Source organism: Melopsittacus undulatus, chromosome 3 (assembly GCF_012275295.1).
Source record: "Melopsittacus undulatus isolate bMelUnd1 chromosome 3, bMelUnd1.mat.Z, whole genome shotgun sequence".
Classification (NCBI taxonomy): Eukaryota; Metazoa; Chordata; class Aves; order Psittaciformes; family Psittaculidae; genus Melopsittacus; species Melopsittacus undulatus.
The window spans coordinates 13,474,431-13,488,046 of record NC_047529.1 but is presented as its reverse complement, the minus strand read 5'-3'; the positions used below and the strand labels follow the sequence as shown (position 1 = coordinate 13,488,046).

Below are 13,616 nucleotides of genomic sequence, written 5' to 3'. Positions count from 1 at the left end.
GGATGATGAATGAAGCCAAGAAGAGCCTCTAAGTACCTTCTAAGGCTGCTCATAGTAGGAAGACACCGTCCATAGGGAGACAGAAAATGCCTCTCTGTTTCTGCTGAGGTAGAACAACTGATGAAAAATGAAAGGCTTCTGTTGTTGGCTTTGTGTTTCTTTTTCCTGGCAACTCTGCCAGTAGTGCAAGTTTCAGGAGTGATGATGGACTGAGGACACCAGAGCTTCCCCAGCCTCTCACCTCATAGCACAGGAGGGGAATCTATTGGAAAGAAGTGGCAAAGGAGACTTAAGGGATACCGCTAGGGGACTGTACAAAAATCTAACTGGGCTGAGTCTGGGCAGTGGACTGGGATGCTCTGAAGGCAGCACCAGGGCTGGTAACTCATGTCTGGGATTAGCTGAGCAAACCAAATGTGGTGAGGAAGGTCCACGCTTCAGGAGCTTGTCTTTTGCCCTGCCCTGATACAGATGGCATGTGGGCTGTGTTCACAGCAGTGTTTCAGAGTCCTGATGAGCCTCTCTCTAAGTGGTTTACAGCCATGTCTATGGCTAGGGCCACGGGCAAGGCTAAGGGCTACATATCCCCACCACCTGCAGACTGCAGTTCCTGAGACAGCAACATTGGCTTCCTGAAGCAAGAAGTGTGTTTTGCTGATACAGCTGTGTCTGTGACAGGTGTCCTGCAGAGGTACCTCACATCAGTAAGGAGTCATCCTCACTCTCATCACCAACCAAGAGAGGAATGCTACCAGAGGTCTTTCATTGGGCCTAGTAAAAACAATCAGGTCTTCACCATCAGAAGCAACAGAAGCTAAGGACATGGACAGTGAAAAATTCAAAGTAGAAAAAGAATCCCAGAATCATTTAGGTTGGAAAAGACCTCTAAGATCAAGTCTAACTGTTAATTCAGCACTGCCAACTCCACCACTAAACCATGTCCCTGAATACCACTTCTACATATGTAATACAGCTATGACTTCTGCTGTGAACCTGGCTCCAAAATATTGAGTCTGATTGCCACTGCACCATAATCCCTACCATTTAAGTATCTGGAAAATATAAAGTGTCATCTCAAGTCCAGAAGCAGTACACACACTGAAGCTATGTGGTGCCTCCGATCACACTTATATCAGATTTAATAACACAGCTGTTGAGGAACATGTGGAGATTTCTGAGCTGATTCTGCAACAGGTCTGCTTGGATCACATGGGGCTAATGCTTTGCCTGACCAAACAAGTCTTGTTCTGCACAACCCCAAGTCAGGTATCTGCATTCCCAGCAACCCAAGCATCCTGCCAATGGATAATAAGAATCAAGAAGACAATACAGCACTCTTTTGTGAAATGTCCACGTTATATTTCTTGTTTTCTTTCAAGGTTGCATTCATTGATTTGCGCAAAGATTTGCCTTCCTGGTTTTTGTATCACTTTCAGAACTTAAAATAATTACTGTAAAGCTGTAGCTCCATCACCCTCCCCCTATAGAAAGGCCATCTGCTCATTGTTTTAGCTCAGCAATCTGGCATTTGCATGTGGTTTTTTTTTCCTGGTTGAAAGTATTAACCTGCAACCAACCAACTCACTACCCAAACCTGAGTTTAGAAACAGGGTTTAAACAGGCTTACTGTTCCCAGCTCTAGGGACCTCAGCACAAGAAAGATATGGACTATTGCAGCAAGTCCAGAAGAGGTCATGAAGATGCTCTGAGGGCTGGAGCAGCTCTGCTATGGAGACAGGCTGAGAGAGCTGGGCTTGTTCATCCTGGAGAAGAGAAGGCTCCACAGAGACCTTAGAGCAGCTTCCAGTGCCTGAAGGGGCTGACAATAAATCTGGAGAGGGGCTTTTGACAAGGGCCTGTAGGGACAGGACAAGGGGGAATGGCTTTAACCTGACAGAGGGGAGATTGAGATGAGCTCTTAGGCAGAAGTTGTTCCCTGTGAGGGTGCTGAGGTCCTGGCACAGGGTGCCCAGAGAAGCTGTGGCTGCCCCATCCCTGGCAGTGTTCAAGGCCAGGTTGGATGGGGCTTGGAGCAACCTGGTCTAGTGGAAGGTGTCCCAGCCCATGGCAAGGGGTTGGAACAGGATGGGCTTTAAGGTCCCTTCCAATGCAAGCTGTCCTATGATTCCTACGAAAAATGCTCAAAGCATATCTTAGAACTTAAGAACTAATACATTTTAGCCTCATTTTTTATCAGGTTACTGGGTTTTGTCTGTTGGTAGCTTTTGCAGCTAACCATGCTGGTATAACATCTTTCTGTAAAAAGGTGAGATCTTGATCTGACAGTGTTTTACAGTCAGCTTGGCACCAGTGCAAATCCAGAAGTCAAACTTTCAGATGAGAGCATTGTATGGGAAGTTATTAATGACTGCCATTGGAGTGAGCTTTTGTAATAGGTACAACTAAAGTCACCCCATGTGCCTGACATTGAAATCAGGTGGAAGTCCAAGAACATATTAGAAGAAAAGCAAGTTGGGTGATTGGTGCAGCTGTTCCTGGAAGAAGCTGTGGGTACCGCTGTGCTGCCCAGGGCACACCAGTCAGCCTGCAGAGCACCAGCTTTCTAGGTAAAAGAAGCCAAAATATCATTTCAGTTCTCTGAAATGCAGTGTTATACCGGGCTTCCTGTCATCCTGTATGTGCTGTCTGATGCTCTAATGGACTACCAGGGAAACGTGATACTGATCTTTGGGTAGGAGCAAACAGAAACAAAATTATTTAGAATAGAATTTGTTAGATTGGCATATTTTGGGATTCTGAGCATGTTTTGAGGATTAGACTAAAGCAAAGGAGGCTCTTGGCTGGCTGAAAACTATGATCTCCTTCCAGATGCAGCCGTGGCTGTCAATATTGACCTGGGTGGACAAGGTGGATTTTCTTGCAAGGGCTAAAAATGGTGCTTTTCCCCACATCCTTGCATCCAGTTGTTAATAGGGTGCAAAAGAGTAACGGTAATAGGATGTGTTGTGCTGTTGAGATGGTAAATACCATGTGTGTCCCCACCAAGATACCTTGGGGAACAGAATTTTATCTAATGGACTCCAATTTGAATCAGTGCTCTGTTTCTTCTAGCCCTCTTTTTTGTTTGGTTGGGTTCGTTTGTCTTTTTTCCCCTGTAAATGCTTGTGTTAATCTCTTCTGTGTGGGAAGAGCAAGAGGGAAGTCTTCACTCTTAAGAAAGCCTCTGGAGCACATTATTTTCTCCAGGAAGGCTCAAGCCTCAGTGGAAGCATGTGGAAAGCAGACCCATTTTCCTACCAACAGCACTCTGTATCAGCTGTGAATGGACACTTCTGTGCAGGTGGTGGAGCACAAGATCCTCTAAGCAGCTGTAGGTGCTCTCTGGAGAGTTGCTGCCCTAATGATGCACCAAGGCTGCCTGGGCAGCAAGTTTCCTCTCTGTTTGCTGACCAAGAGGCTTGTTTGGGGTTTTTGGTTTTGTTTATATTTACTTTATGTCCTCATAACAGCTTTACTTCTAAAACCAGCTCAATGTGTCTTGGCTTTCTGTGCTTTATATGCTCCTCTGAACAAGGAAGCTGTGGTACGGTAGATGTAGTAGTCATAATAAAATATATGCCTTGGTGAGTCATCCCTGTTTATTTTTACTTTGGAAGATGAGCTTCCAGGCTCCAGAGTGCAACAAAGGCTGTGGCTGCTTGAGCTCCTCAGTGACATCTCTTCCTGGAGATATGTTCCCAACTTGGATATGAGGCTGAAGGAGCATGTTAAACCCTTTTCTGCTTTGCTTTGTCCCTTTTGTATCATTAGGTGCTAGTGTGAGTGGGATGTAAACAAGGCAGTATACAAACTGATCCTTGATTTTATACTTTAAAAGGAACAGTGTGGGGAATGCAGTACACAACAGCTGTGGGAGTCTGGCTTTTGTGACTTATGAGCAGAAAGAGTAGCTTCTGAAAGGAATTTTGATGCCTAATGGTGTCTGTACTGGTATTTAAAAAATGCAAATTTGTTCCATCACAGGAACTGATTAGGACAAAAGGAATATCCTGTGAACCTTATGGACCTGGTTTGAAACTAGAGAAACTCATAGGATCATCCAATCACAAAATTAAAATAGATTTTTTAATTCTATTTACATATCTGAGGTGCCGTTCCCCCACCCCCACCCCATCCTCTCAAAAACTTCATCTTCCATGTAAAATTTTGCAGAAAATGTTTATGTTCCTACTCTGGCCTTTCCTGCAGTCAGTTGCCATCAGAGAGGACTGCTTGCTGCTGTGGCCACGTCACTGGTGAATGAAAAAGCCAGGGATTCATATCTTCTAGCCTGTCTGACATCCAATGTGAGAATTAAATGACCTTCAGACAGTAACTCAAGATTCAGAACTCCAGGCTAATGTAAATCCCAAGTGGAAGTGATGCGCAGATAGACTCCACAACTCGTTAAAGTTGTAAAGTAGGAATGCTTTTATTCAGTGCTGAGGTGCATGGGGATAGCTCCTCCAAAGCATGCACACCTCAGGGTTGTTGTCCCTTTACATTTATTCTCTTAAGGTATACATAGACATGAGATTGCTCAATCTGCCTATACATATTTAGTATCTATCCCAGCTTCGTATTATAATGAGCCAGAAGGTCCTTTGCACCTGCGCAGTGCCCCTTCTGGTCATGGGCAGGGGTCTCAGGATGAAGTAAATGAGTCTTCCTCTTGTGGGTAGGGGTCTTCAAGATGGAGTAAATGGGTCTTCCTCTTCTTAAACTTTACACCTTTTAACCTTCACACATGGCCTTAGGGTTTGGTCGGTGCCCAGTCTGCTTCTCCCCCGCTTCTCAGTAGGACCAAACACCTGCACTTTTGTCATGGTTCTAGGGTTTGGTCGCCCAGTCTGCCTCTCAGTAGGGCCAAACACCTGTGCTTTTGTCATGGTCCTAAGATTTGGTCAGCGCCCAGTTTGCCTCTCCCTGGCTTATCAGTAGAGCCGATCATCTGCTTTTGTCCCTTGTCAGTAGAACTAGCATCTGTCTCTCCCCCTCCAGCAGTAATCAATGCCTTGGCAAGATGGCAATGGCAGGTACTTAGGACAGACAATACTTTTGTTTAAGCAAAGGAATTCCTTTAACCCCCTTGTACAATTTCTCTGTATTACCCCCATGTACCTTGGTTACCTCTGTATCAGAAGAACATGATGGCTCACATCTTTAAGATGAATCAATTAATACATGATTATTTTACACCACAAATATTTCCTTAGCTGATTGGATGAATGATTGGTTTTTACTTTATCCAAAATGTGCAACTTTTCTAAGTTCTAGAAGCTGTTATTGAAGAAGCTGGAGTGAAGTATAGCCAGTTAGAAGAGTGCACACTACTACCATCCCCTTTCTTATTTCCCTGGCAAGCTCAGTTATGGTTAACAATACTGAGCCACAAGAGATGATGAAGGCATCTCACCAGGTACCTGGGAACAAGAGAAGCCCAGAGGAAAAGGTCACATGGTTGAGTATGAGCTGGTGGTGCGACCTCACCACAGATTCATAGAATCCTAGAATGGTTTGAGTTGGAAGGGACCAAAGAATGGTTTTTGTCCAAAGATCAGTTCAGAGTGAGAACTTCCTCCTTTCCCTTGATGCTCAGTCCAGCATTCTCCTGTATGACCGTTTATGCCATGCGTTTATGCCTGTTTATCTGCTCTGGCTTTCCCACACAGACACATACTATGATTTTCCACATTCTCTTCCCATAGAAACAGGAACATAAGATGCTGCACACTGTGAGAATCAGCTCATTTTTCTATGAAACCACAATAGGGGAAGAGAAACCATTTGAGAGATGCTGCATAGACGTACACCCTTTGCAGGCAGGTAATAGGTTTACAAACAGCGTGATAATTAGGGTTTTTTTACCCAGTCAGTGATATCCCTCCTTTAACAGGAGAGAAGATGGAAACAGAATGACAGGTCTGGGTGGGAGGCTCACCTGGTTGTCCCTGGTTGAGAGAAGATGGATTGGAACTCCAGAGGATGAGGTGGGATGGCGGGATGGTGTGCTACAAAGGGGTTTGGGAATATATGCTGCAATACTACAGAACAGCCAACCACCAGGACAGCTGCCATGGCAGCCCATGGATGGGATGGGAGCAGGTAATAGTGTTGGTGAGGGAGAAGGTGGTGAGTTCGGCTGCAGTAGGGAGCAAAAGGATCTGCAGCACAGGCTAGCAGCCATGTGAATGGATGGGTGAATGCAGGGTGAAGTGCCAATGGAGGACAGTGACACCTTGCATGCCCGTTCACCACCACCGAGTGGAAGCGTTCTGGTGCCAGCGGATGGGGTCAGCAGCTCCCACTGCAGGTGCTGGTGTCCCTGCAAGGGACGCGGGTGGAATCAGGCAACGACGGCTGTGCGGTGCATGTGTAGGCAGGGTACGCTCGGTAACCGCTGATGGCGGGGGGACTGGGGAGCCGGAGACCGTTCCTACTAACGGGGGAGGTCAAGCGGGGCCGGGCTCGCAACCACCCGGGGCAGAGGCGAGAAGGAGCGCCCAACACCCCTCACAACCACCCCGCCGCCATCATGACACCCCCCCGGCGCCGCGTGCGCAGCTGGGGGGGGCGGAGCCGCAGCGGGGGACGGCCGCGCCCTTTGGCAAGCGCGGCGCTGGGGGCAGTGCGCATGCGCGAGTCTGAGCGGGGAGGGCGGGGCTCTCCGCCGGCGGTCCGTACAGTAGGTGGAGTCACGCGGGCGGGGTCACATGACCGGGGCCCTTTACAGTAGAAGCCCAATATGGCAGCAGCGCTGGCGGGGGGTGCAGGGGTTGCTGTGGTGGGGGTTGTTCGCACTTAGGGCTCCTTCGTCTGCCTCCGCCTGCCCCCCGGCCTCCCGCACGGACGGAGCACCCCGGGTACCTCCGAGTCAGCTGCGCCCTGCCGCGTCCGACATGAGGGAGAAGGGCCGCAGGAAGAAGGGCAGGACCTGGGCAGAGGCCGCCCGGACGGTACGTGGGGCCTGCGGCTGCGGGGGGGCCGGAGGGCGCTGGGGCGGGTCAGGGGCTTCCCGGACGCTCTGGACTATGGTGCAGGCTCCTTCCCGGCGGGGACGGCTGCGCCCGTCGCGTCTGGCCCAGCTCGGGGAGGTCAGGGCCGTCTTGGCCGCAGCTGCCTGCGGGGCCGCGGGGTGCGTGCGCTGCGGGCTGCCGGCTTGGGGCGAGGGTCTGTGCGGTGCGGGCTGCCGCGCATTGGCATGGGTAGGTTTTGATTTTGACCTGCTCTCTGGTTGCTTAATATTTCTAGGTACAAATTTGTATGGGAAGCTCCAGGGTGGTGGTGGGGAGGCATTGCCTTTTCACATTTGCAAAACGCGGGGATTAATGAGGATGTAAATAACACTGTCATGCACATTGGGGTTTTTAAGTCTTCCCGGTATGTCAATGTTTTTCATGCAGTACAACTTGTTGCAGGAGCTAATTGCCTCTGGTCAGGTAGTGAGTTGTGAAGCCCATATCTGTAACTTTTATAGTTTTCCAGCCTGACAGTTGTTACTGTGCTGCTTTCAAGATGGATTTACCATAGTTTCTGTGCGGGACAGGCACATTATGGAGTGGATAAAAGAAAAGGGAAGTTGAGTAGTGGGACAAGTATGAGAGAGGAAACTAAACAAGTGCAACCTGCAAGAGCTGAGCAAAAGCACTGCATTGTGAAAGTACAATGTAGGCTCCTGTGAGATCTGTATTTGCAGTGTGGATTCAAAGCTGCCTAATGGAGGGGGGGAGAAGTTTGGGTTCTATCATAACCATTCTGAGAGAGGTATCTGTTAAAACAGGACTTGGAAAGTCTGGCTAGAAAGTAAATGTAAACAGACATCTGCGGCTGAGACTTGCAAGTACTATTTTAATAAATAGCAATTTATTTGGACTTTATATTTTCAGTTTGAAAGGCACCAAATTGCTGATGCTCTTTCAGGAGATAAGATGTGGTTAGTTATTCTAAGAATATAAACTACTATCCCACTGGTGAATACTTTGGTACTTCTCTGTATGTGTTAATGCATATAATTGTTAAGAATTTGTTCTGAAAGAGTGGAAGGATTCCAGCCAAGGGTGTATTGTGGGACCAGATCTTTTCCAGGCTGTGTGCACTCCTATTCATCCACTGATCTGTTCCAGAATCCACTTAAAGGCTAAAACACCTATTTAGAACAGCTGCACTGAAAACTATCAAAACTGAAGGTTACATGCTTCCCTGGGTTGCATACCCAGGCTGATGGCAGAGACTGCTCAAACTAGGAGAGGATAAGTAAATGCTTGCCAAAACCTCAGTTTTGGCAAATGTTTCTATTTGTGTATTCAGCGGGAATGTTAAACTATTCTGGTCAAGCTCCAACTCCAGTCTTCAAAAAGTTTCTCTGCATTTTTGGTTTGAAATAATGCTTTTTGATTCCTGCCCTAGCTTGTGTGCACCTATTGGATTCTCATCTGCTGGTGGTTCAAGTTTGTAGGGTATCTTATAAAACCGCATTAAGAAACATAGCAGCTCTCTGGTGACTTACTGTTCTGCTCCTGAAAGGTAGCATGGAACTTTCCCCAGGTTTGAGGAAGGTCTTCAATGTAGTGTTGCATATCTATGCTCTTTCTGCAGAGTGTTTGCTCACTGAGCTCTAACCTGGCTCACTGCAGGGTGGAGTGAGCCCTGACAATTGCAGGTCAGCATGGAGCTGCAGGGGAAGAGACTTGGGGCTGCAGGTTTGGATGGCAGTGTGTCCTGACAAACCACCTTTTGGTGGTCCCTGAGCAGCAGTGTGAGGTTACCACAGCATATGTTTCTGTGGCAGTTCTGTCCCTGCTCTGCCTCCTCACTTGCTCTGTCATCTCAGCGCTGGTCAGTGTATGTAATTCAGGGAGCTAAATCAGCCCAAACCCATTGTTGTTAGGATGGTGCTCTTCTGCTTTTGTGCTAGTTTAGTCTTACCCATACCAGGTATTTGAGGTTAGGGGTCCTCCAGCACAAGGGAGGTGGTGAGAACGTGGGGAGGGTAGAGCACCATCTACTTGAATTAGTTTAATCTGTTGTAGCAGTTCAGTGTCAGCTGGAAGCAGGGTGGTAAGCAACAGCAGCATGGCTTTTCTGTTTGATAGCAGGACCTTGGAAAGTATATGGATGAAGTGGATTCAGTGGGACTCAAGTTATGCTGGCCCTTAGATGTACAACACTGTTTTTTGGAGCAGAATTGCAGTGTGAAGTAAGGAAAGGGTGCCCCATGCGGGCAGCCTGCTCAGGGAGGAAGTTACTGTTGATAAACAACCTTTTTCTTATTTCCTGGCTCATTCAGTAAATTTGCAGCTGCAGATGACTGTTAACTTGTGACTTCTGTTGGGACAACGGCTGGGTGTCCCTGCAGTTAAAGTAAAAAGCTTCATTAAAGTGTAAGAAACTAATGCTATATAGTACAAGTTTAAGATAATAGTACACAATTTTAAGACAAATACACTACATATAATGGAATGGCATGGTTTGGAAGGGACCTTTAAAGCTCATCCACTTCCAACCCTTTGCCATGGGCAGGGACACCTTCCACTAGACCAGGTTGCTCCAAGCCCCGTCCAGCCTGGTCTTGAACACTGCCAGGGATGGGGCAGCCACAGCTTCTCTGGGCACCCTGTGCCAGGGCCTCCCACCCTTACAGGGAACAACTTCTTCCTGATGGCTCATCTCAGTCTCCCCTCTGTCAGTTTAAATCCATTCCCCCTTGTTTTGTCTCTACAGGCCTTTCCCCAAAACACCTCTCCAGCTTTATTGTCGGCTCCTTTTGGCAGTGGAAGGCTGCTTTAAGGTCTTGCTGGAGTCGTAGAACCTGGAGCCTGGAGATTAGATACTTGGAAGAAGTTGCTCCCTGTGAGGGTGGTGAAGCCCTAACACAGGTTGCTCAGAGAAGCTGTGGCTGCCCCATCCCTGGCAGTGTCCAGGGCCAGGTTGGATGGGGCTTGGAGCAACCTGGTCTAGTGGAAGGTGTCCCTGCCCATGGCAGGAGAGGGTGGAACTGGATGAGCTTTGAAGTCCCTTCCTACCTAAACAATTCTGTGATTCTATGATTTCTTTTCAGTGCTCATCTCAGAGTTGTTGCTCTTTCTCTTGCTGATGTCTAACACAGTCCTTGTGATACAGCTTTCCAAAGCAGAAAGGGATCTGAGCACAGCGGAATGCTCCATACACTTCCCTGGTGTCATCCTCTGTGGTGTGAGGAAGTACAGCAGGGAAGTGTCTGTTGTGGTGCATTAGCGGCCTGTTGAGATCCAGATAAGAAGTCCTGCTGCTGGGCAGAAGCCACAGACAATCCAAACCATTGATGAGAAACCAATCCAAACCATTCTGTTGTTCTATTAAGGTGCAATTTTCTGGGGGATACTGAAGTAAGTAATCTTCCTAGAATTGTAGAATAGTTAGTGTTGGAAAGGACCTTAAGATCATCAAGTTCCAACCCCCCTGCCATGGGCAGGGACACCTCACACTAAACCATGCCACCCAAGGCTTCATCCAACCTGGCCTTGAACTCTGCCAGGGATGGAGCATTCACAACCTCCCTGGGCAACCCATTCCAGTACCTCACCACCCTAACAGTGAAGACAGGCTGCCTTTGTGCTTTCCTTTTGTGGAGGAAGGTGTACCTTGTCATGTGCCAAGTTTGAAGATGTTTGGTTTTGTTTTTCATGGGAAGTTCCCCATGTGTGACCTGACTGAACAGTTTTCTGCTGTAAAACCTCTGACCACTGAGGCAGAGGGGCTGTGTGAACATGGGCTGGAGATGGGCACCATAAATGCTCCTTGGCTGGGCCGTCCAGGAACACAAACCACAGTCTTTGTGAGAGGGTGCTGCAGCAGTGGTGTTTTTTTCCTGCATGCTGATTTCCTGTTGGGTCAAATTGACCTGGGCTCTGGAGGGTGGAAATCCATTGTGAGAATTCACTTGGGAAAGCTGATTGAGCATAAGCATGTTGCAGTGGTCATCTCTGAATATGCAAATGTCCAAGGATGAGTCTTGTCATGGTGCTGACAGTTGCTGTGTAGCTCTTGTGATGTGAGCTCTGCTGCTTTCTTGCTGTAGGGGTTTGTTTTCATCCTTCCTGTCAACTGAAGAATTCAAATGAAAAGGTATGCTGCCTCTGAAACTGATAGCACTGAACATGAGATCTGATCTGGTGTTCCAGTCCCATCTGCTGTGTCTATGATTCTATGATGTAGTAAGGTCAAAAGGTGAAGTCAAATAGAAGGTTTATTTGTTAGGGAAAAAATGGTATGTTATTGCAAGCTGACTTTATTAAGGCTGTCTATCTTACATTTATGCTCCATCCCTGGCAGTGTTCAAGGCCTGGTTGGGCTGGGTGTTGAACAACCTTTTCTAGTAGAAGGTGTCCCTGCCTGTGGCAGGAACTGGATGAGCTTTAAGGTCCTTTCCAATCCAAACCATTCTGTTGTTCTATTAAGGTGCAATTTTCTGGGGGATACTGAAGTAAGTAATCTTCCTAGAATTGTAGAATAGTTAGTGTTGGAAAGGACCTTAAGATCATCAAGTTCCAACCCCCCTGCCATGGGCAGGGACACCTCACACTAAACCATATCACCCAAGGCTTCATCCAACCTGGCCTTGAACTCTGCCAGGGATGGAGCATTCACAACCTCCCTGGGCAACCCATTCCAGTACCTCACCACCCTAACAGTGAAGAACTTCTTATATCCAATCTAAACTTCCACTGTTTAAGTTTTAACCCATTGCCCCTTGTCCTATCACTACAGTTCCTAATGAAGGCTCCCTCTCAAGCATCCCTATAGCCCCCCTTCAGATACTGGAAGGCTGCTATGAGGTCTCTATGCAGCCTTTTCCAGGCTGAACAGCCCCAACTTTTTCAGCCTGTCTTCATATGGGAGGTGCTCCAGTCCCCTGATCATCCTCGTGGCCTCCTCTGGACTTTTTCCAACAGTTCTATGTCCTTTTTATGTTGAGGGCACCAGAACTGCACACAGTACTCCAAGTGAGGTCTCACGAGAGCAGAGTAGAGAGGCAGGATCACCTCCTTTGACCTGCTGGTCATGCTCCTTTTGGTGCAGCTCATGATACGGTTGCTTTCTGGGCTGAGTGCACACTGAGGCTGGCTCATGTTCATTTTCTCATCAACCAACACCCCCAAGTCCTCTGCAGGGCTGCTGTGAATCTGTTCTCTGCCCAACCCGTAGCTGTGCCTGGGATTGCTCTGACCCAGGTGTAGGACCTTGCACTTGTCATGGTTAAACTTCATGAGGTTGGCATCAGCCCACCTCACAAGCATGTCAAGGTCCCTCTGGATGGCATTCCTTCCCTCCAGCGTATCAACAGAACCATAGAGCTTGGTGTCATTGGCAAACTTGCTGAGGGCACACTCAATCCCACTGTCACTGACAAAGATGTTGAACAAGACTGGTCTCAACACCGATCCCTGAGGGACACCACTTGTTACTGGTCTCCAGCTGGACATTGAACCGTTGACCACAGCTCTTTGCGTACGCCCATCCAGCCAGTTCTTGATCCACTGAGTGGTCCATATGTCAAACTGATGTCTCTCCAATTTAGAGACAAGGATGGTGTGTAGGACAGTGTTGAACACTTCGCATGAGTCCAGGTAGATGACATCAACTGCTCCACCCCGGTCCATCAGTTCTGTAGCCCCATCATAGAAGGCCACCGAATTGTTCAGGCAGGATTTGCCCTTAGTGAAGCCCTGCTGGCTGTCACCAAGCACCTTGTTGTTTTTCATGTGCCTTAGCATGCCTTCCAGGAGAATCTGCTCCAGGATTTTGCCAGGCACAGAGGTGAGACTGACTGGTCTGTAATTCCCCAGGTCATCCATTTTCCCCTTCTTGAAAATGGGGGTTATATTCCCTTTTTCCAGAGGGGCCATGAAGATGCTCTGAGGGCTGGAGCACCTCAGCTATGGAGACAGGCTGAGAGAGCTGGGCTTGTTCGGTCTGGAGAAGAGAAGGCTTCAGGGAGACCTTAGAGCAGCTTCCAGTGCCTGAAGGGGCTGACAAGAAACCTGGAGAGGGGCTTTTGACAAGGACCTGTAGGGACAGAACAAGGGGGAATGGCTTTAACCTGACAGAGGGGAGACTGAGATGAGATCTTAGGCAGAAGTTGTTCCCTGTGAGGGTGCTGAGGCGCTGGCACAGGTTGCCCAGAGAAGCTGTGTCTGCCTCATCCCTGGCAGTGTTTAAGGCCAGGTTGGATGGGGCTTGGAGCAACCTGTTTTGGTGCAAGGTGTGGAAGGGAGTTCCTGTGGCAGGGAGTTGAAACTGAATGACCTTTAAGTTCCCTTCCAACACAAACCATTCTATGTTTCTATTATTCTCTTAATCTGAGGGATGCTGTTTTTCCCTGCTTTCTTTCAAGATGTATGCAGAAGAGAGGGCGGAAGGATCCAGATTGTAGAAGTTGCCCGCCTCTCTGCAAGTACCTGAGTGTATGTGCTCAGCCTTATAATCAAACTTGAAAATCTGCAGAGGTTCCAGGACTGCTGCAGAAATATGGAGAAATTCAGAGGATTCTGTAAAACAGTCTGGGGAATTGATCAGTCTACTAGATATTTCAAGTGTGCAGCTTATAGTCTGGCAGAGCTGAATTGTGTGTCTTTTGA

General features: G+C 48.0%; 1 protein-coding gene across 2 annotated transcripts in view; it reads left to right on the top strand.

Moving 5' to 3' along the window:
* Nucleotides 1-6,736: 6,736 nt before the first annotated feature.
* ASXL2 (ASXL transcriptional regulator 2) overlaps nt 6,737-13,616 on the top strand; it is a 110,980-nt gene continuing 104,100 nt past the window's right edge. For both annotated transcript variants that reach the window (XM_034060446.1, XM_034060445.1), the window contains exon 1: nt 6,737-6,956. In XM_034060446.1, coding sequence (XP_033916337.1) covers nt 6,900-6,956 — 57 coding nt within the window. In that variant the 5' untranslated portion in view covers nt 6,737-6,899. The remainder of the gene's footprint in view (nt 6,957-13,616) is intronic.